A 20156-nucleotide genomic window follows, 5' to 3' on the forward strand; every position below is an offset into this window, starting at 1 on the left:
ATTATTAATTAAATTTCTATTCCACCCTTCATCTGAAGATCACATGGAGATTTGCAATAGATTTGCCGTTGGAGTTCGCTTAGAAGAGCATTGTTTTAGGCAACTGCTCTCAAAAAATACATCTATTATGCAGTTCAGTTATTCAGACATCAATGATTCAGTCAATCTCAACCATTTTTCCATGGAATGTTTAACCAAGAGCGTCTGTTAATGGTTCACTGAGAATGGCTCACTTCTGTTGGTCTGGTGGAATTCTACTGGAAATGTTCACGTATTTTACCACAAAACACTCAGAATAATATAATTCATTAATGTTTGAATGAATTAATGAAAAAACCGCAGAGCTATTATCAAATTTCACAAATGCATCCCCTGTGTTGCTGCTTATTGTTCATCTGCTCATCTAGTGAAATAAAATGGTATTACCTTCATGTTAAAAAAGCATAGTTTTATTTATCTCCCCAAGCAAATGAACCAGCATTCATATAAAACAGGTAAAAAGCAATCAATAAATCTTTGCATGTAACCTGATCTTGAAATTAGTTATAATTGCAAGAGAAAACATCATTAAACATTATAGGCAGGTCTAAAAAATAATTTACAGTACCTGAACAAAAGAAACCCTGGGACAACAACCCTTTCCACCTTAAAATTCAGCGGGGTGGACTTATTTGTCTTTGCCAGTGAATTGCAAAGTAAGGGAGCTGTTATTGAAAAAGCCCTGTAGTGGGAATCTGCCTATCTTATCCTCCAGGGATAAGCCTGAGCAGAACCTTATCAACTGCTCTTGAAAAGGATTAGGTGTGGGATAACCAGCCTCATACAATCAACATACTTAAGTCTGATTAATGCATGAAGGGGTAAGACCATAGAGAAAACTATCTTGCCAGGCTTACATCACTTTGGGAGCAACTAGGTAATCAAGCCTATTGTTTTCTCCCAGTAGCTGAGAAGCTCAATGTGTGAGGAGGTCTCAGCTGGTTGCTCCAAGGCCAGACCGCATGGTTCCAACAAGCCACTCTTGAGTTCCTATACCAATTAAGTTAGGAATATTCACTACTTCAGAACTAAGCCAAGTTTTATTGCCTGTGCAACATTTTTTTGAATGCTGTATGGAAAAGCACATGAATCTGGCCTCTGAAGAGTTTGTAAGCAAACCATTTTTAATGTCAAAACAAAAAAAATTCCTTCCAGTAGCACCTTAAAGACCAACTAAGTTAGTTCTTGGTATGAGCTTATACCAAGAACTAACTTAGTTGGTCTTTAAGGTGCTACTGGAAGGATTTTTTTTTTTGTTTTGACTATGGCAGACCAACACGGCTACCTATCTAACATTTTTAATGTGTTTATATTTTATTGAAAATATTTCAATTAAATGAAATAAAGTGAAGAAATGAATATGTAAACTATTTTAAACTTACTGAACTTGTCTTTTTGTATGCTAAGGGAAGAGGGGAACTTTGGAAGGCACTGAGCAGAGCATATTTTAAAAGTCTAACAGCCTATCTTTCCACATTTTACTTTGCTGCATATTTTGTGATTTTAAATCTCTGCTGGGGTTCTCTCACTAAAAAGTACTTGCCCCAAACCTGGATCTAGGCATCCAGGAATTCTTGAGCTCCCAGTATTCGTTGGGGCAAGCCATGACTGTTAAAGTGTATAATATTCCTTTAAATTTAAGATGTGGGTGTGGCCTTTGTAGAGTCCTCCTTAACCCCTTTCTGTTTTAACATCCTGAATGTAATTTGATATCATTAGCAAACTTGGTCACCTCACTACTTAACACCAAATACAGACCACAGGGTGGGTAGCCATGGACGCAGCTTTGAAAGGTAACAGTGACAAATGGCTGGAAGCAAACAACCATTTGAGGAGGGGATGGCTATGAACACAGCTATGAACACAGCTGTGTGTTGGAGGCAACACACAGGTTGCATTAAGAGGCTGAGAAACATAGGTGGGGTTTGGGGGGCGTTGACCACTGATGAAATTCTGAAAGGTAGTGATGACCAAGTTGGACTTGAAGCTGTAGCTTCTTGCAGGATAGCTGGGAAGCTGTCCTGCTCCTCAATACTCAGCCACACCTGTAGCTTGAGGCAGCTGCTCCAGGAACTGAATGGGAGGCCCTGGTTTGGTCAAGGTCTTTGTAAGAACGGCAACTTCAGCTCAAGCAAGACACTGAACACCTCCTTGTAAGGAGCACAGGATTGAGAGGAGAGGCTGTTAGGTAAGGATTTCTCACCTTCAGACTGTGGCTGATACTCTAGGGAAGTTCATATGTTTTTTCCCCAAAGGACCCACATGGGCCCCTATATGCTTTCGTTTACACTAAAGCTTGTGCTTGGTCTGAAATGATCTCTTTCTCAGAGTCCACCTTAGCTTGGCGGTGGGAGGCATGTGACCTTCTCCAGTAGTTTCTCCACATTCAGAACTGTTAGGTGAGCTCTGGCTGTTTCCTGGCTCTTGAGGAAACATCCACCAGCTATCATGGATATCTTTCTAATAAGTCAAAACAAAAAAAATTTCCTTCCAGTAGCACCTTAAAGACCAACTAAGTTAGTTCTTGGTATGAGCTTTCGTGTGCATGCACATTTCTTCAGTTTGTTTATATATGAGCATTATTGTACTATTAACCGTAAGGAGTTGCTTTAGGTATATTTTAAAGGGGGTCATGGATCTAAAACTATTTGTGCAAGCAAGTATACTTATCTGTAAGCAAGGGGCTCCTCATATTCCAGAGACAGGTGGCTGCAACTTCAGATACCTGATATCTGAAGAAGTGTGCATGCACACGAAAGCTCATACCAAAAACTAACTTAGTTGGTCTTTAAGGTGCTACTGGAAGGATTTTGTTTTGTTTTGACTATGGCAGACCAACACGGCAACCTATCTGTAACTTTCTAATAAGTGGCATGGACAGGCCTGCCTGCTGGGTTTGGCCAGCATTCCTGACAACATACACACACTCTCAGAATCATCCCTCTCTGCAATAACCTGACCTTAAAGCTGATATCTGAAGTTTTAATTGCATTTGTGTCGTAAATCTGCTGGAATAACTTCCCCATGGTAGACTGAGCTGTATTGATTGATGGCAACACAGTCTCCCTTTGTAAAGCTTCCTCAGCACTATGTATTTCTTCAGAATTAATAGAATCAAGGGTAAATAATTCCTCAATGAAGAAAATCTGGTTCCAGACTAGCTGTCTCATTTCCCATTATGTTGAATCTCTGCAGATGCCACAATGGCAAGCCATACGCAATGTATTGTATTGACCTTTCTCAGGCTCTTGTTATCAAAGCTCAGTCACAACTAATTAAACCTGGCATGTGATGATTCATCCTGCATGTTTCTTTCCTTTTCTTGTGAAAACTAGGTGGTTATGAAGCATTTTCATGGCAGCTAGCAATTTAAAATCCCAAAGAGACAACTTCTGTCCCTGTCATTCTGGTCCCTGCTCCTGCTTTATGATGAAAACAATGGACAGGATGCAGTTATATCCTAACCTCACTTAGATCCACTTTCTACACAAACCTCTGGAAGATTCCTTTCTTGCTGTCCCACCAAGGTCTGAAGTATGTTTGGTGCCCAGGCTGTGGAACTTCCATTGCAGGGAGCACCATTTAGCCCCCTCTTTGTTGCTCTTCTGAACTAAATTTAAGACACCTTTTTATTTAAACAGGCTTTTGACCTGTCAAACTTATATGTTCTATCTGCTGTTGTTTTTAACAGTCTGTTTATCTTTTTGCTGTTGTTGTTCCTAGTTGTATGTTGGTTGTTGTTAGCCACATTGGCCAACACTATGTAGCAATGGTGATGATAAAAATATTCTTCCACCTCCTAAGCAGGGCAATGTATGCTTGTACAGTGGTACCTCAGGTTAAGTACTTAATTCGTTCCGGAGGTCTGTTCTTAACCTGAAACTGTTCTTAACCTGAAGCACTACTTTAGCTAATGGGGCCTCCTGCTGCTGCTGCACCGCCGCTGCACAATTTCTGTTCTCATCCTGAAGCAAAGTTCTTAACCCGAGGTACTATTTCTGGGTTAGCAGAGTCTGTAACCTGAACCGTATGTGACCTAAAGCGTATGTAACCTGAGGTACCACTGTACCCCTGGCAAAATCTGTGTGTGTTATATGTGAGGATAGTTAAACCTGCTTTCCCTCGTGCCATGGTCCCAATCCATATCAGGGTTCCCAGCAGCTATACTTAACCTTTTATAAGTCTGAGATCCAGTCATGAATTTCCCACAACCCCATCTTCTTGTGCTGTCAGAATCATACATTGCTATGCCTCAAACACACAGAAAAAAGTGCCATTTCTTCTATTTTGTAAAAAAATGTTACCTTGGTATTCATTAGTCTTAAGCTTCTTACATGTTTTCCCCAATATACATATTTCTGCATGGACAGGGGATAGCCCAAATAATATATGTATTGTTTTTAAATATTTGTTAATAACCTTTTACAAGGGGGCAAGGGTGCCAGCTTGAATAAAATATTGTGGGAGCCCTGGTAAGCCCCATCCCACATAATCACATGACACATTGCACACACCCCATTTGAATGGGAATCTCCATCAACTGTGGGAGGCAGCCCCTCAAATATTTTATTGTGGGAGGCAAAGCCCTCATGGCCCCTAGGAACTGGCTCCTGTGCAGGGGGATTGCAACCAACATGTGATCTAACTGAATGACCTTGTCCTCCTTTTCCAATTGCAGGATGCCTCCGCTGTAACCATGTTGTTGCTAAGGTTTGTTGTACTTTGTTGCAGCCCAGTTCCAAGACTGCATGCAATGTGGTCAACATGAGTGCATTGGCATTATTAGAACTCCAAAAATATAACATGATGCAAGCTACTCTGCTAAGAGAAAATGCTCTCAATTGTCTGGACACAATAAGAAAGGCATTGTGTTTGGATTATAGAAGCTGCCCATTGTTCTGGTTTAAAGCTTCAAGACAAATCTTTGTTTCATAACATCACTGTAAGTTACTTACACTTTCAGGGTAGAATATTTATAAGGCATTTGAAGCCTCACTGGGGTTTAACTGTTCTTAGAGCATGGGGCAGCTCCACACTGGTAACATGAAAGGAACAGAGGTGGCAGAATTACAGGATATGTACAAAAAGTTTGTTCTAGAATGCCCCAGCGGAGGTCTCCATTTGCATGAATTTAAGCAGTTTTTTGGCATTACCAGCCAAAGTGAAGCATCTGAATATGCTGAGAATGCATTTAAATCCTTTGACACAAATGGGGTGAGTATAATTTTCAAAAACACTTGTCGATAACTTCTGTGTACATCCATCTAATTCAGGTTGGAGGCTTATTATCCTAGAAGCACCCAGCAAAAAATATGATTGTTCTGCCATTTCTATTTGTATAGTTTTAAAAATATTGATGTTTTCAAGTGATTGCTTTTCTATTAATGTTTCAGGATAACATGATAGACTTTTTGGAGTACGTAGCAATTTTAAACCTAGTACTCAGAGGGAAACTTGAGCACAAACTGAAGTGGTCATTTAAAGTGTACGACACCAACAGGAATGGCTTTCTTGATAAGGCTGAACTAAGGAAAATGGTGAAGGTAAGAAGTCCTTCTAGAGGAAGAGGGGCCCCCAGCAATGACTTGGCAGGATTACGCCAAACCATGAGATTGGTTGAACCTCTTTACCATGAATTATTATTTATTTCACTGCATCTATATCCCACCTATTCTCCAAGGAGCTCAAGGTGGTGCTCATGATTCTCCCCGTCTTCACACAATCCCAACAACCCTGTGAAGTAGGTTAGGCTGAGAGGTGGCGTCTGGAGGAAGGCAATCCAGTGAACTTCATGGCTGAGTGGGGATTTGAACTCTGGTCTCCCAGGTCCAACAACCTAACCACTACACTGGCTTTTAGCTGAATCTAAAAGACTACTAAAAGAAATGTAAGCTGAATGGCAGGTGCGCTATACACCCCAGATGTCAGATGAAGAACAGGTGGGGGGGCGAGAGATCAGCCTTATGGCATGATTTAAGTCAAAATTTGAATGCTGCACAATGATCATATTGAAAGGAGGAAAATGAAAGATTGTTTTCATTGGTATTAATAATATGCATACACACAGCTGCCCTTTCCAATCTGACCGGGACATGGAAAGAAAGGGACAGATCACTACTCTGAGACAAAGTCTAAAAATATATACAGTATATATACAAATTCTGGATTGAGAGTGGGGAGTAAGGAACTCCCAGGTCTCTTAGCAACTTTCTGTACTTGTGTAGAGAGGCTGCCTTAGTTGATAAGAACCCCAATTGTAGAGAAAAGAATCAGTGCCATAATTTTTGACCTGAAGTTCAGGTTGCATTGTCCAGGGCTTTGTGGATGTATTTCTCAGTTTTTCTGACTTGCTGCCGCTAGTGTCTAATTTGCCGATGCTGCCTTGTTTCTTTGTTATGCACACCTCACTCACTGTCTGACACAAATTGCTCCCTTATTTTGCACCCTCCTCTGTTGGGGTGTACATGGTTTTTCCCTTCATCTGCTCCAAATGAAAACAGACTCATCTGTGGGAGTTTGACAAAATGATGCCTCCATTTAGGGCACTGAACTACAGGAATAAGCTTTATACTGGCTGCTGCATGCAGGAATCTCCCAACCTCCCCTGGGAAAATAAATGGCTAGATACATCAACTCCAAAAGTGCTGATAGCCTATAAAAAACATACTGTATGGGGAAAACAACCTCTAAAAACAATGTCAGGAAGAATAACAGAATCTATGCCCATACTGGTCCACAGATAGTGTCTCACCCCAGAGAAGTTGCTCCAGATCTTGGCCAGTGTGTGTGTCATTAAAGCACATATAGTGGGAGCATTGATTTGTGCAAGATGATTTATCATACATTGCTTAATACCCAAACAGTCTCTAAGTGGTTTACAAAAGGATTTGCATGGACTGCCAGTTTGTTACCAGGCCAAGTCAAGGTTTTACTGCTGGTATATAAAACTGCTAACGGCTTGGGACAAGTTTACTTGCGACATTATCTTGCCTCATACATACCTGTTCAACCACTTTGATCAACAGAACTTGAAGTTTACAAATGCCATATAATGTTTGTTCTGCATTTGAGAGGAACATTTTATTTACTGCAGCAAAATCTATCCTTTACAATCCCCTGCCCTACTGACATTAGGTGAATGCTCTCACTACTGTATATTGATTTAGGTGCCTGCTGAAATCCTGTTTATTTCAGCAAGCCTACCCAGGCATGGGTTTTAGTTCGCTATGTTTGTTACTTTCTACCCCTGCCTTTGTCCCCTTCCTCTCCTATTTCCCTTGTGTGTTGACAACCAATTTGTAAGTGACTTTGTAAAGTGCCATGTATGGACAGTGCCATATAAATACGTGTGGTTTTTTTAATTATTAAATTAATTTTCCCCAGAGTGTCTATAATGTCAAACAAGGATGGGCAAGAAATATGGATACTCAGATGTCAACCCCGGAGGAAGTGTGTAACAGAATATTTCAACTTATGGATGAAGATAATGATGGTAAATGTACTTATTGTTAGAATTATATGTGGGCTTCCAAAAAGTGGCAGTGGCTTGTAAGTGTTAGTGGGTCCAATGGCTCTGCATTTGCTGTAGAGGGGGAAGTGAGGGGCAGATTGCGCTTGTCAGCTGGGGAAAGTAGCTCTTCTAGGAGAAGGAATCTCTGATCCCAAACTTCCACTGCTTTGTACGGTATCTTTGAGAGAAAAATGGTTAGGGAGTAAACCCTACATAATTCCAGAGTAGAGTCCCTAACACAGGTGGCGCCTTGTACACCTCCTTCCGGCAACTCCTGCAGCCAAGCTGTTGCCAAATGTGTCACTCTGCTGTCTTTTGGACCACATCAGTGAGTCTTGTAGTCTGGGCAGCCCAGGACCTCCACACACACTGCCCAGGTTTGTGTCCTGGGGAGGTCACTTTGGTGTGGCTAACACAGTGGTTTGCCTTCACCCCTGAAGACGCACTCCACTGTCTTCTGAGATGCCAACAATTCCTCTTTGAACAAATATGTTGAGATATACTACCTGGGAACAATGCTGACCATTCGGAAAAAATGAACTAGCAAGTTTTAGCTTTCAGGCTCACTGCCAAAAAAGGAAAGTGCCAGGCTGTTTCTCCCCCAGCATCTGTGTCTTTTAGCTGTGCACTTTAAGTGAATGGATGGCTTTTGTATTAGGTGCTACTCCCATATCTGCTCCAAAAGTGAAGGGTTCTGTTCTGGACCCACAAAAGAGTGCTGGGCTCAACCCTAGGCTAATCATCCAAATACTCTGGCCTCTGCCTCTAGGCCCTGTCAGGTTCCACACTTTAATTTCAAGAGCCTGCAAGCTCTAATATTGTTGCATAACACAGTACCGTCAGTGCAGTCATATTTTCAGTATAACACAGAAATACTAGTTTTCAGACATATCTCTGCTCTTGACACATCACATTTCAAGAACAGAAGACAAATATTTGAAGCCATTTGACTCGAACGTTATTCATATCAGCAGACTGTTGCATGCTATGTGGCTCGCTAATTTGTGGGTGAAGACCTGCATTTTGAGAATTAATCAGATAGGGTTTAAACCATCCTAGCTAGGAGTGAGAGGAACTCCTTTGTCCAGAAGCTCCCACATACCCACTGCCTCTCTGCAGCTTCCAGTTGGTCGGTTTTATACTAAAGCTTTGCTGCTGAAAGAGAAGTGCCCCAGGCTGTGCCTATTGCTGGATCCTCTCTCCCCCCCCAGGGAAACACATAACAGTTTGCAAACTATTTGCACAGCCCTCTCATTTTGCCTTCCAGTTTTTGGTTACACTGGTGTGTGACGGAGTCTTGAGCATTAGCTGTTATGGATGCTTGGTCGCTGCCAGTTATGCAAGATTGGCAAATGCCACTAACTTTACAGCTGTTTGTTCAGAGGCAAGTCCCACCTTATTCAATGGGACGTACTCCCTTGAAAGTTTGTTTAGGATTGCAGCCTAAGTTAATTATCTTGGGGAATTTGGGAAGAATGGCCAATCATGTAGAAAAGAGGGCTAAGCTTTTCTGATAATGCCTCAGCTGTGAGCTATGATATATACACAATAGAGGTTATCGAAATTAGACGTCTCAGGACAGCTGCTCAGTTGCATAACTGTTCGGCTGGCAGAACAATACAGTTCTGAGTGACTCACTTAAAAGACTCCCTGGGAGGAACCTAAGATTCACCAAAACTATAAAGAAAATAATGTTTTGACTTTATTGTTTATTAAGAAGTATCCTGATTAAAAACTGAGGTCAGTGGCTTGGCGTCAGGAAACTGCAAGTACAACATGCCCCCATGGCTCCTCTTGTCCTTCCATGTCTGACCAATAGTGGCTGGGAGGAAGAAGAGCAGCAAAGCAACACTCTGCACTTGTTTCCCCTTTCTGTTGCTCAGACTCCATTTCCCCTATGTAAATTGGAATAATACTGGCCTATCGTACAATATGATGGAGCTCAGCAAATGAAGTACTTTGCATGTAAGATAATATTCATTTATGGGTAATGATAACAGATAATCTACTTTGGTCTTTCCATGGCAGAACAAGACCACTCTACAGAACACTTGCTCTGAAGCAAGGATGTCAAACTCAAAGAGCTCAGAGGAACAAATTTCATGCTTAGTAGAGGACCAGGAGTGTCACAGGCATATTTTCACCAACAAATGCCGTAAGATGCCAAACCACTAATTTCAATCTGATATACAACTAAAGGGGTGGGAGGCTTAAGCTCTCTTTCTTTAAACATTTATAGCAGTAAGAGGACAATAAATGAAATATTGCTGTGCTCTGGGGGCTCCTAAAGCAAATGTCCTGAGTAACCATAACTACTCACCCATCTGGGATTGCACAGCAATTTTCGTTTTAGAATATGCACTACAGTCACTACATTATTCAGTAAGAGCAAATGGCAAGCCATCCCTTCCATTATACAAAAGGCGTTGGCTTCCCAGTCCCAAAGATGATTCTGACCTTTGTTGTGTACACTGGAGATTCCTAAAAGTTCTGATGTGTCTCCTAGCTTGTGTTTGATACCCTGATCCACTGGTTTAAGTTATGGCTGAACCTCTTTTAATCCATTTTTGAAATTATTCTTCCAGGAAAAATTTCACTGAAAGAGTTTGTTGATGGAGTGCAAAGAGATGAGTGGGTAAGGAAAATGTTAAACATAGATCCCACAGAATGGATCCTTGAACATCAAAGAAAAAAGAATGCAGATGAAAAGGATCAAACACTGGAGGAAAAAGACATGTCATCAGACCTTCCCTAGCATGGGTTATTGTATGTGAAATATTTTCAGCATGATGGCACTTTGATCCCATGAAATGAAAAGTAAAAAAGGGTCAAAGGCATTTTAGCTATTATATAATCTAAGGAGTAGCTATGAAGTTGAGTACTATCTCTTGGTCATTTTTCAGAATAACATCTTTCAGATAACCAAGCAGAAAAAAGGGTATGTGATATCCTAACATATCAGAGATATTAACCTGAACATATTTCCAGGATATTTCTGTCTGAGAACAATTCCAAAATATATGTATGTAATCTGTTTTATTTAATCCACATCACCAACATTTATCTGATCCTAATTTATATATTCAATTCATAAGGCATTAAATGCCAAACACAGAAGGTTTTTAAATAGTTTTCCTTTAGGAAAAAATTATAATAGAATGGAAGTTGTCCCAAATCCAGTTCCATTGTTTCCTGGTTATTCTTTGACCCAAATCTTGCACCCATTTTCTCATATATGCATCCTAGTTCTGATCAAAGCATAACCAAAGGTCATAGAATCTTGCAATTATGCCTTCATTCAAATAAGAGAGAAAAAGAATACTTTTTGAGCACTTGTCACAGTGGGAGATTATACTCATTTGCAAGGAATATGTGCTGTACAAGGAAACCAAAAGATAGCCGAATGAATCTTGCTACAGAGCTAGTTTAATATTTCAGAGAGCTGGCATGGTTTGGGGACTAGTACTGCATACATAGGAGCTTGCATTTGCACTCTCATAAAGTCTGTTCAACTCAATCATTTTTTCAATAAATACAAATTCATTTTAAAAAATTAAATGCTTGTGCCTCTAAAGGAGCGTCAACTTATAAAGCTGTGCTGAACTTCATTTTGCTTCAAAAAGTCAAAATGAAACAATACATACTCATATAACTTGCTAAAAACAGCATTGTGTGTGCGCGCATTTAGGCAAGCAACTGCTGTGCCTGAACAGCATTTCCAGCCACCAAAAAAGAAAGATGCATCAGAACAAACTGACTCAAGGCTGAGCCAGGCTATTTTAAGCAATGAGCTGTCAAGCAACTACTGCTAGCTCCTCCACCCCTCCCAAGCTTAGGCTTAACTTGTATGGATGTTCAGCAGTACTTAGCTCTGTAATCTCTTTTAATTAATAAGAGGAGCCACATAAAGTGATAATGAAAAAAAAAAGTACAAGATGAATTCTTTTGAATGACCCCTACCAGTTTTCACACATAAGAAAAATGCTTTTCCTGGAAGAGAAATACCCTGGCAGTTCTCTTAAAATATAATGCACTTCTGCAAGTGCTTGAGGACAGCAACTATCTTTTTAGAAATTAAAATTTTCCTCATCACACTTAAGAAGCTTCCAGGCTTTTGCTATTTTAAAGCAGGATTCAACCACATCCTGTCAATTCAGGTTGCTCAATTATCGTTGTCTGGGAGGCCTTTCACAGCAAACCTGCTTCCTTAAAAGACTGGACTTTTTGCAACAAGGAATGTGACAGAAAAATGCACTAGAAAGTATGGGATAATACTTGCTTTGCTGCAACCTCACTTAATCTCCTCACAAACAAATGTGAGTAAAATGCATATTATATTGACAATGTTGCCTGGTCTCCCTGCAAAAGTCAGGGTGAATGCTCAATAAATGGGATGCCTGGAAGTGTGAAAAGAAGCCGCAAGTTTAAATGATAATAATAAAAAATAATAAACTTTTATTTATATCCCGGCCGAAGTCGGGCTCAGGGTGGCTAACATAAAATATATAACATTAGTATAAAATCAAACAAGAATTAAATTACCTCCTTAAACCAGTTCAAAATCAAATTAAAGTCTAATTAGATGGCTTTCTGCAGGGTTAGGGTTGGGAACAGTATGTGCTCATAGGCCCACCTGTTTACGCTGATCTTACATGGGCATGTGGGAATGCTGGGAGGCCTCTTCCATATTAGTTCTTATACAAAAAGAAAAGGGAAGTCAGGCTGAGCCCTGACCAAAGGTGTGGTGGAACAACTCCATCTTGCAGACCCTATGGAAAAATGTCAAATCCCTCAGGGCCCTGATCTTTTGTGGCAGAGCATTCCACCAGGCCAGGACCAAGGCCGAAAAGGCCCTGGCCCTGGTCCTGGTCGAGGCCAGCCTAATCTCTCTGAGGCCTGGGATCTCCAAGGTGTTATTACTGTATTTTTCGCTCTATAAGACACACCAGATCACAAGACGCACCTAGTTTTTGGAGGAGGAAAACAAGAAAAAAAAAATCTGAATCCCAGAAGCCTGAACAGCAAGAGGGATCGCTGCACAGCTTTTCCTGGGCTACACATTCTGAATGAGTGAGAGAGGACCTCTAGTGGTGGTTCTAGAATCCATGGAAAGAAAAGAAAAAGCGACCTAAACAGAAGAGAGTTGGGTATTACCAGTGCTTTGGGGGCTGGGTACATGGGGGTATGCATATCCCTAAACATATTGTGAATCTTTGTATGTACTTTTGTCCATTTACTGTGTTTATCTTTCCTGATTCGAACTATAAAATGAGTCAAAATGAGAGTAAAGGTAAAGGGACCCCTGACCATTAGGTCCAGTCTAGACTGACTCTGGGGTTGCGCGCTCATCTCACTCTATAGGCCGAGGGAGCCGGCGTTTGTCCAGAGACAGCTTCCGGGTCATGTGGCCAGCATGACTAAGCCGCTTCTGGCAAACCAGAGCAGCGCACGGAAACACAGTTTAACTTCCCACCGGAGCGGTACCTATTTATCTACTTGCACTTTTGACGTGCTTTCGAACTGCTAGGTTGGCAGGAGCAGGGACCGAGCAACGGGCGTTCACCCCGTTGCAGGGATTCGAACTGCGACCTTCTGATCAGCAAGTCCTGGGCTCTGTGGTTTAACCCACAGCGCCACCTGCGTCCCCAAAATGAGAGTACCGCTGACCATTTTTTAAAAAAGAAAAAAGGAGCACTGGGTATTACCATATTTGTTGAAAGAACAAATTTGAACGTGGCCTTAGAATGGTAAAAAGTATAAGCTGAATACTGTATATGAGAAACTGAGGAACCAACCAAACCTATTTTCTTAATAAAAGATCCGTCGTTGGCAAAGCCTCGCAGCCAGCACCACCCATACACTGCTGTAGCCAACAGAGATCTTCTTCACACCCCACCCCATGCTCGACCCATGGCTCGAATTACAGGTGGGGAGCAGAAGACTCTGCTCACGACCCTCTCCACCCTTTCTTTAGCTCTCGTTTTCTGAATGCTAAGCGAAGAAATGACCTGCATTAAAATCGGGATACGAGGCTTTTGCCTTCCCCCCCGTCTGTCATGACACCTACCGGCAGGTGGATGGAAAGAGTTGGCCCAACACCGCCAGGGAGGGGGAAAGTGGCCGGACGGGTTTGGGAAACCCTGCTCTCCGATTGGCTGCGCTCGACGCCTCTGCGCACGCACGCCAGGTTCGCGCACGCACGCACGCACAACACAGCCGTCACGCCGAAAAGCGACCCGGTCCCGGCCAGCGGCCTTCGCTGGTGTGTCGGGATGACTCTCTCGGCTGGCTCTCCACCTGGAGGAGGCCGAGGAGGAAGAAGAGGAGCAGCGGCGGCGGCGGCGGCCTATAAGCTCCGGCCTGCGCCCGCTCGGGTCCCGCTGAGGAGACGGTGAGCGCGTCGCTCCCGGCCGACACTCTTCCTTCCCTCAGGTGAGTTCGGGGCGCTGACGGCCCCTCCCCCCCCACTCTGCATCCGGGCTTCTGCTATGAGAGACAGAGCGCGAGGGTCGCCTGCCCAACGGAACCGAAGGGAGGCCCCGCCCCCTTCGCCCTTGGGGTTCTTACCTGGAACTCCGGGGAGGCAGGAGTCCAGTCTGTTGGATGCCTTCGAGAGACACGGCCGTGCGTCCTTTGAGATCCTTCTGGAAACCGGACTATTTCTTGTCTAGAGAGAGATTGATTCACCGGGGCGGGGGGAGTGACTCCCCCCCCCCCCGCGCAAGTGCGACTGTGTCGCTCAGCAGTTTCTCCAGGAGCCGAGATCCTTTGCCCCACAACCCTTTGCGGGGAATGGAGGGGCAAAGGAAAGTCTCCTTAGCTTGGTTAGTCGTTTGAGTTCTTTAGGGAGCCGCTTCCTTGTTTTAGCGGTGTTTGGGATTCACCTGAGAAGCCAGGAACTGCTCCTTTCTCGGTAACTGCTCATTGGGTGCAGCGGGTGGGGAGTTCCTATCGCCACTGCTGCCTTCTTAGGTAGAGTCATAGGAACCTCCTTGTCTTGGAGTAAGTTCTGTTGGACCCAGTAGGACTGAGCTCTGAGTGGATATAGGACTGAGAGTCAGTTTTCTATACCCTGATGTGGTCTATGGAAGAAGCGTTGGGTTGGTGACATCAAGTCAGGGCTGAAATACACTAGGGGCCAAAATTGTGGAAACCTTTTGGGGAAAGTGTATTTCCGAGGTTTGATGGCTAATAACACCACTTTTATTTTGAGCAATACCATAAAATTATATATCAATGGAAAGATAATTTAATGATGAATGTAATGCAACAAGGTTTGTTCAATTATCTGTATTCTATCAAAAGTTACAGCCAAATAACCAGAAAAAGGAGCAGAAAATCTGTATTCTATCAAAAGTTACAGCCAAATAATCAGAGAAAGGAGCAGGGGTCAGCAAACTTTTTCAGCAGGAGGCCAGTCCACTGTCCCTCAAACCTTATGGGGGCTGGACTATATTTTTTTTGGGGGGGGAATGAACGAATTCCTATGCCCCACAAATAACCCAGAGATGCATTTTAAATAAAAGCACACATTCTACTCATGTAAAAACATGCTGATTCCCGGACCATCCACAGGCTGGATTTAGAAGGTGTTTGGGCTGGATCTGGCGCCTGGCCTTATTTTGCCTACCCATGGTTTAGAGAGCCAATCAGGTGTCATCTTCTTTTGGCAATGATGGCTCATCGCACCACTTTTTTGGAGTAATACCATAAAGTTATACATCAATGGAAAGATAATTTAATGAAGAATACGTAAGTGTTCAAGTCTGGATGTGGAATTTTATCCATATACACCCATTTGGAAGTATTCTGCAAGAGCACATGTAAAACAACACAGTATTCTATTCAAGTAATGCACACCTAGGCTTCTGAGTGATCTTCTCACTACCTTTGTGGAAGCATTTTAATGTAAAAATATTCCCCTGTAGATATAAACCAGCTTCCTGCGTGCCCTTTTCATTTGTGGATGAACGTGTTGTGCAACCAATCAACCTGTGCTTATAAAACTGTCAATATGTAGTACGTTTGAAGAACAGCTCCTAAAGTTATGGATAACATTGTATCAGATTTTATTCATACAACAGTAACTTTAAAGCAAGCAGAGCATCTTGCCACAAGGTACAACAGCATTGGGGGATCTATTTGTAATGATAGAATCAAAAGAATTAGTAATACAGCAAACTTATAGTCGTTAATACATTTTTCATTGTCCTAAAAGAGTACAAAATATTGAAATAAAATGTACTTTTTAAAGTACAAAATGCTTCACAGCCTGATCAGGTTATAAAGTATTTTGCACTTTTTAAAGCATATATTATTTCAATATTCTGTGCTCTTTTTAGGACAAAGAATAATGCTTTGAGTTGCTTCAAATTTCCTATATGGATAGCACCTCTGGATAGGTGCATGTGCACATAAAAATGACAAATGCTCTTTGTGCCATGGAGCATCTTCTTCAAGTTTAGGTTGCTATGCCATCTATGACCCTACTTACAGCCTTTCTTCAGTGATCTATGCCTGGTAACCTTTCATTCTGATCATTGCAGTGCATTGTTTGTGGGGCTGCATTTACAAACTCTGGATATTTCAGTTGGTACAGAATATAGATGCAAGATAGATAATAGAACTGAGTATTGCATAAATATTATGCCGGTACTCTGTTATCTTCACTGGCTCCCAGTCCATTTCTGGGCCCAATTCAAAGCACCGCTTTTGATCTGTAAGACCTTCCATAGCTTGGAAACTTCTTCCCACATGTAGCTACTTACCTCTTCATCTGAGGCCCTTAAGGACATAAGAACAATCCTGCTGGATTAGGCAAATGGGCCATCTGGTCCAGCATCCTGTCCTCACAGTGGTCGGCTATGCATTTGAGTAGCCCCAAAGCAGGACCTGTGTGCAGCAGCACTCTTCCCACCTGTGATTCCCAGCAGTTCAGAGGTATGCCTCTTATCCTTCCCTGCCAAGTGAAGTTTAGGAGGTGGGTATGAATGAGCAGGCCTTTTCAGTGGTAGTTCCAGGGTTGTGGAATGTCTTCCAAATAGAGCTGAGCCTGGCATTGTCTTTAATGTCTGTCCAGAGCCAGACATACTCCTGTCCAGCTCTGTTTATTTGTTTTATAATCTTCTCCCCTTTCTCTTTTATTTGTTTTTGCACTTATTTGGTGTTTTGCTGCTGTGTTATATCTTACTGAATTTTCATTATGTTGCTTTTTAATATTTATTCTTATTGTGAGAGCTGCTTAGAGAACTTTTTCTGTGTAAATAAAGTAATTTTAATGTTGCTACTGTCAAAGAAGGTTATTTTCTCTTCCCTTAGCTTCACCAGTGTATGCACTTGAAGCTGCTTCAACCACTCATGAAACCTGGGGCACAAAAAAACTTTTTCCATAGGTTAGCACAGCACATACACTTTTTAAAATGAAAGCCTTTATGGTACAATTCTGATATCATTGAGTATTAGTAATTGCAGTATTGCTTTTAAAGAAGCAGTTGCCTATCCCAAGCCTTTGAGTGTTTTAATCATGCTAAAACACCATTGATGGTTGGTCAAAAGTAAAACTTGTTTTGCTAAAATAACTCCAGTTACACTGAGTGAGTAGGGAGCTTCTTGGTGTGCTGTTAAACTTGTTTGGTGACATTTGTGAGTCCTGAAGAGTAACTTTCATTATTAAGATTCCTAATGCAATTAACAAAACTCAAGTGATTGACTAGAGAGTTTTAGTGGCAGAAGTCATGGGCTCTGATCCAAAGTTAGATGTAATAATATCTACGCCTGCTATGATGTGTTAAACTTTCCCCTTTTAAATAGCAGCTTCCCAGTACTGAATCAAAATCTGTTTCCAAAACTGTTAGAAGCAGCATTCCATAAAAGATGGGAGAGCTGCTGTTTACAACAGAAAGCTTAAAATGCTGCTGTACTCATCTAAGCCTATATACAAGTTTAATAGGCCTCAGATTAGGGCCATTGTGATAAATCAAGCCCCACTGAAATCAATGGGACTTAATTCCATGTAATTGTATCAAGAGTCTAGGCATAAGGGTGTGTACAGACATGTATAAACAGGAGTCCGTGCAGTTTTTTTCTTCTTTATGAGGCTTCTCTTTGCCTTCTTAGACAACACGCATATTTATTTCCAAATCAGGTGCTGATTTTCACTGCCTTTTTGGCTATTCTGCCAAGCGTCATGTGGGGCTGTCCTGCTTTTAAAACTTTTAAAGCACCTTACAAGTTTTGTGATGATTTTAAACTGCTCTGATGCTGGAAGTGCTAGTCAGTCAGTAGTTATATGCACTCCCTCTTTTCCCAGCAGCCTGCACAACCCTTCACACCATAGCCCACCTTATGTCCTCTGACCCCTAACAGAGGTTGAGGGTTGCTTCTGGAGGGGGGAAATCAGTTCCTTCCTGCAAGTTTTTCTCTGAATCCAATCAACAGTCAACTTCTGCTGGAAACTAGCAGAACTAGTTTCTCCTGCCTTTGAATATGCTGCACCCTGATCACTCTAATTCTGCATGTCTGTATATAGTTGAGGAGAGAGAGTGAGTGTGTGTGTGTTTTGATAATGTGAAGATTGCTAGCATTTTAGGATAGGTGGAGCTGTTTCCTTCAAAGTCAGGCAAATAAAAAGCAGTGAACAAATAGTAGTGAATAATAGTAGCCCACATTGAGGGCAGAAGGCAGACACTTTATTCTTCCTGCTCCAGCCTATTTTTAACAGCAACCTGGGTTACTTTCCCTTGCAACTCAGGAAACATGTGTCCAGAAACCCACGTGACAGAAAAGCAGCTGCAGATATGGGATTGCAGGGGAACAGCAGGTACAGAATGGGATCAATGTACCCACTTAAAAGTCTTGTTGAAAATGAAGTCCTCAATAACTGCCAAAAGAAAGGTGGAAGTTCCAGTAAGAAGGTGCCTCCAGCCTAAAGGCCTGATTCCTATGCTGTATGCAACAAATTTTATGATAAGATGGTATCACCAGGAGGGTCCTTTCCTGTATAGTTCAGTGATCAGTTGGCATGAGGTTATATATATGCTATCCTGGTCTGAAGCTGTATACAGATTTGTACACCTAGAACTTAGCTGAAGATAATAGTTGGCACTGAAATTACTGATGTAAACTAATTTCTCTTTGCTTTTCTATAGCTATTTTAAAACTATGCTGAAATGGGGCAGCGGTGATAGTTCAGCTACTAAATCTGGAGTAAGTACTTTGAAAAAAAATCGACTTAACTTTGAATTTTATATACTGTACTTGATGATACATTTATTCTAAACACCTTTACAAGGAACCTTTGTACTGATTATTGTAGATTCTTAAGTATCAAATATTAAATATTTATTTAGTATTCAGCTTTGAAGCTGCATTGGGCTACTTTTGTTTGCATATTTTAGTTTTTAAAAACTTACTCTTTCCAAGCAGGGGCAGGGTTAGACATGGGGGGGGGGGGCAGGCTTCCATTCATGTTTGGTTTATCTTTAAAGGAAGCTGAAATCCAGTTGACTGGCTGTTTGGGTGTAGGGACTGAGTTCAAACAACTGAATGCTGTGCTTTTCAGCTTTAATAAAACAAAGTAAGGGCAACCCAGCACATTCTTTGTTTTCAAGACTCAAATTGCCTCAAGATAAATTGTACAAATACCAAGACTTCTGTTTTAATACGTTGACAGTGCAATCCTTTACATGTCTGCTTAGAGATGAGCTCCGTGGAATTAATGAGCTTACTTCCAAGTATGTATGCATATGATTGCAAGTTGAATCTAGGTCATGGGTAGGGAAACTTCTTCAGTTCAAGAGTCCAGAGTTGCATGTTTTTTGGAGGGGATGGGTGGAGCAACATTCATTCATTCATTCATTCATTTATGAATCCCTTTCTACATGTGCATCAGGGCCATTTACAAACATAGAATAAAACAGTTAAAAATAATTTAGAAAACAATACAAAAACCCCCCCTTAAGATAGATTTTAAAACAGTATAACACGAACTTCTTTTGCAGAGACTTTTTCATCCAGCTGTAAAAGCTGGTAAAAAAAAATAAAGTATTCAGTTGTTTCAAAAATACTTTATTCAAAAAATAAAGTATTCAGTTGCTGGTCGTCTGAATGGGGCAGCCACATGGACAGCCCTGTGCCAAGTTGCTCTAGGGTGGGCATCAACTACTTTTGGACCTTAAAGAGAAACTGTAGTGCAGAATATAGTAATCAACTGCATACGTAACCAATAAAGAAGTCTCTGAGACTCTGAAGTAAGTTGGTCTTGGGATGTATAGGGCCTTAAGTGTTAGTACCAAGATGTTGAACAGATGTCACTCTTACTTTTGTACTATGGGCTACATTCCAGCCACACTAAAGCCAGGGTTTTTTAATCCCAATTTTATCTCCATCCAGGCAAGCAAAAGGCACCATCACATTTCAATTACGCATTCCAGACAGCCCAAGGCACTCAAGGAATGCATGGAACAGGATCAAAAGCATTAAGGCCTGGGGATAGCTCCAAGGGCCTTATAGAGAGGTCTAGAGGGTTACATTCACCCCACTTGTTGGAGGTTCCCCATTCCTGGTCTGGGTAGAAGAATAGTGAACAATTCTAAAAACTGTTTCATTG

At 41.7% G+C, this 20156-nt stretch overlaps 1 protein-coding gene, 1 long non-coding RNA gene and 1 pseudogene across 4 annotated transcripts in view; 2 read left to right on the forward strand and 1 right to left on the reverse strand.

Moving 5' to 3' along the window:
• The window catches only part of LOC309359069, an 87101-nt gene that overhangs the window by 45901 nt on the left and 21044 nt on the right, over nt 1–20156 (reverse strand). The gene's annotated exons all lie outside the window — the stretch shown is intronic.
• On the forward strand, nt 4904–11107 carry LOC309358970 (guanylyl cyclase-activating protein 2-like; annotated as a pseudogene). The gene is made up of 5 exons (XR_014173313.1): nt 4904–5253; nt 5433–5582; nt 7423–7531; nt 9578–9704; nt 10135–11107. The product of XR_014173313.1 is annotated as a guanylyl cyclase-activating protein 2-like (transcript).
• LOC309358167 (uncharacterized protein) overlaps nt 13752–20156 on the forward strand; it is a 44718-nt gene continuing 38313 nt past the window's right edge. The window contains exons 1-2 of one of the 2 annotated variants that reach the window (XM_081891044.1): nt 13752–13981; nt 18697–18754. In XM_081891044.1, the coding sequence (XP_081747170.1) occupies nt 18710–18754 (45 nt within the window). In that variant the 5' untranslated portion in view covers nt 13752–13981; nt 18697–18709. Of the gene's footprint in view, nt 13982–14326; nt 14374–18696; nt 18755–20156 lie in introns of those variants that run through there. The other variant, XM_081891043.1, reaches the window with a different exon arrangement.

This window comes from Podarcis melisellensis (genome assembly GCF_964234715.1).
Source record: "Podarcis melisellensis genome assembly, chromosome: 1".
Classification (NCBI taxonomy): domain Eukaryota; kingdom Metazoa; phylum Chordata; class Lepidosauria; order Squamata; family Lacertidae; genus Podarcis; species Podarcis melisellensis.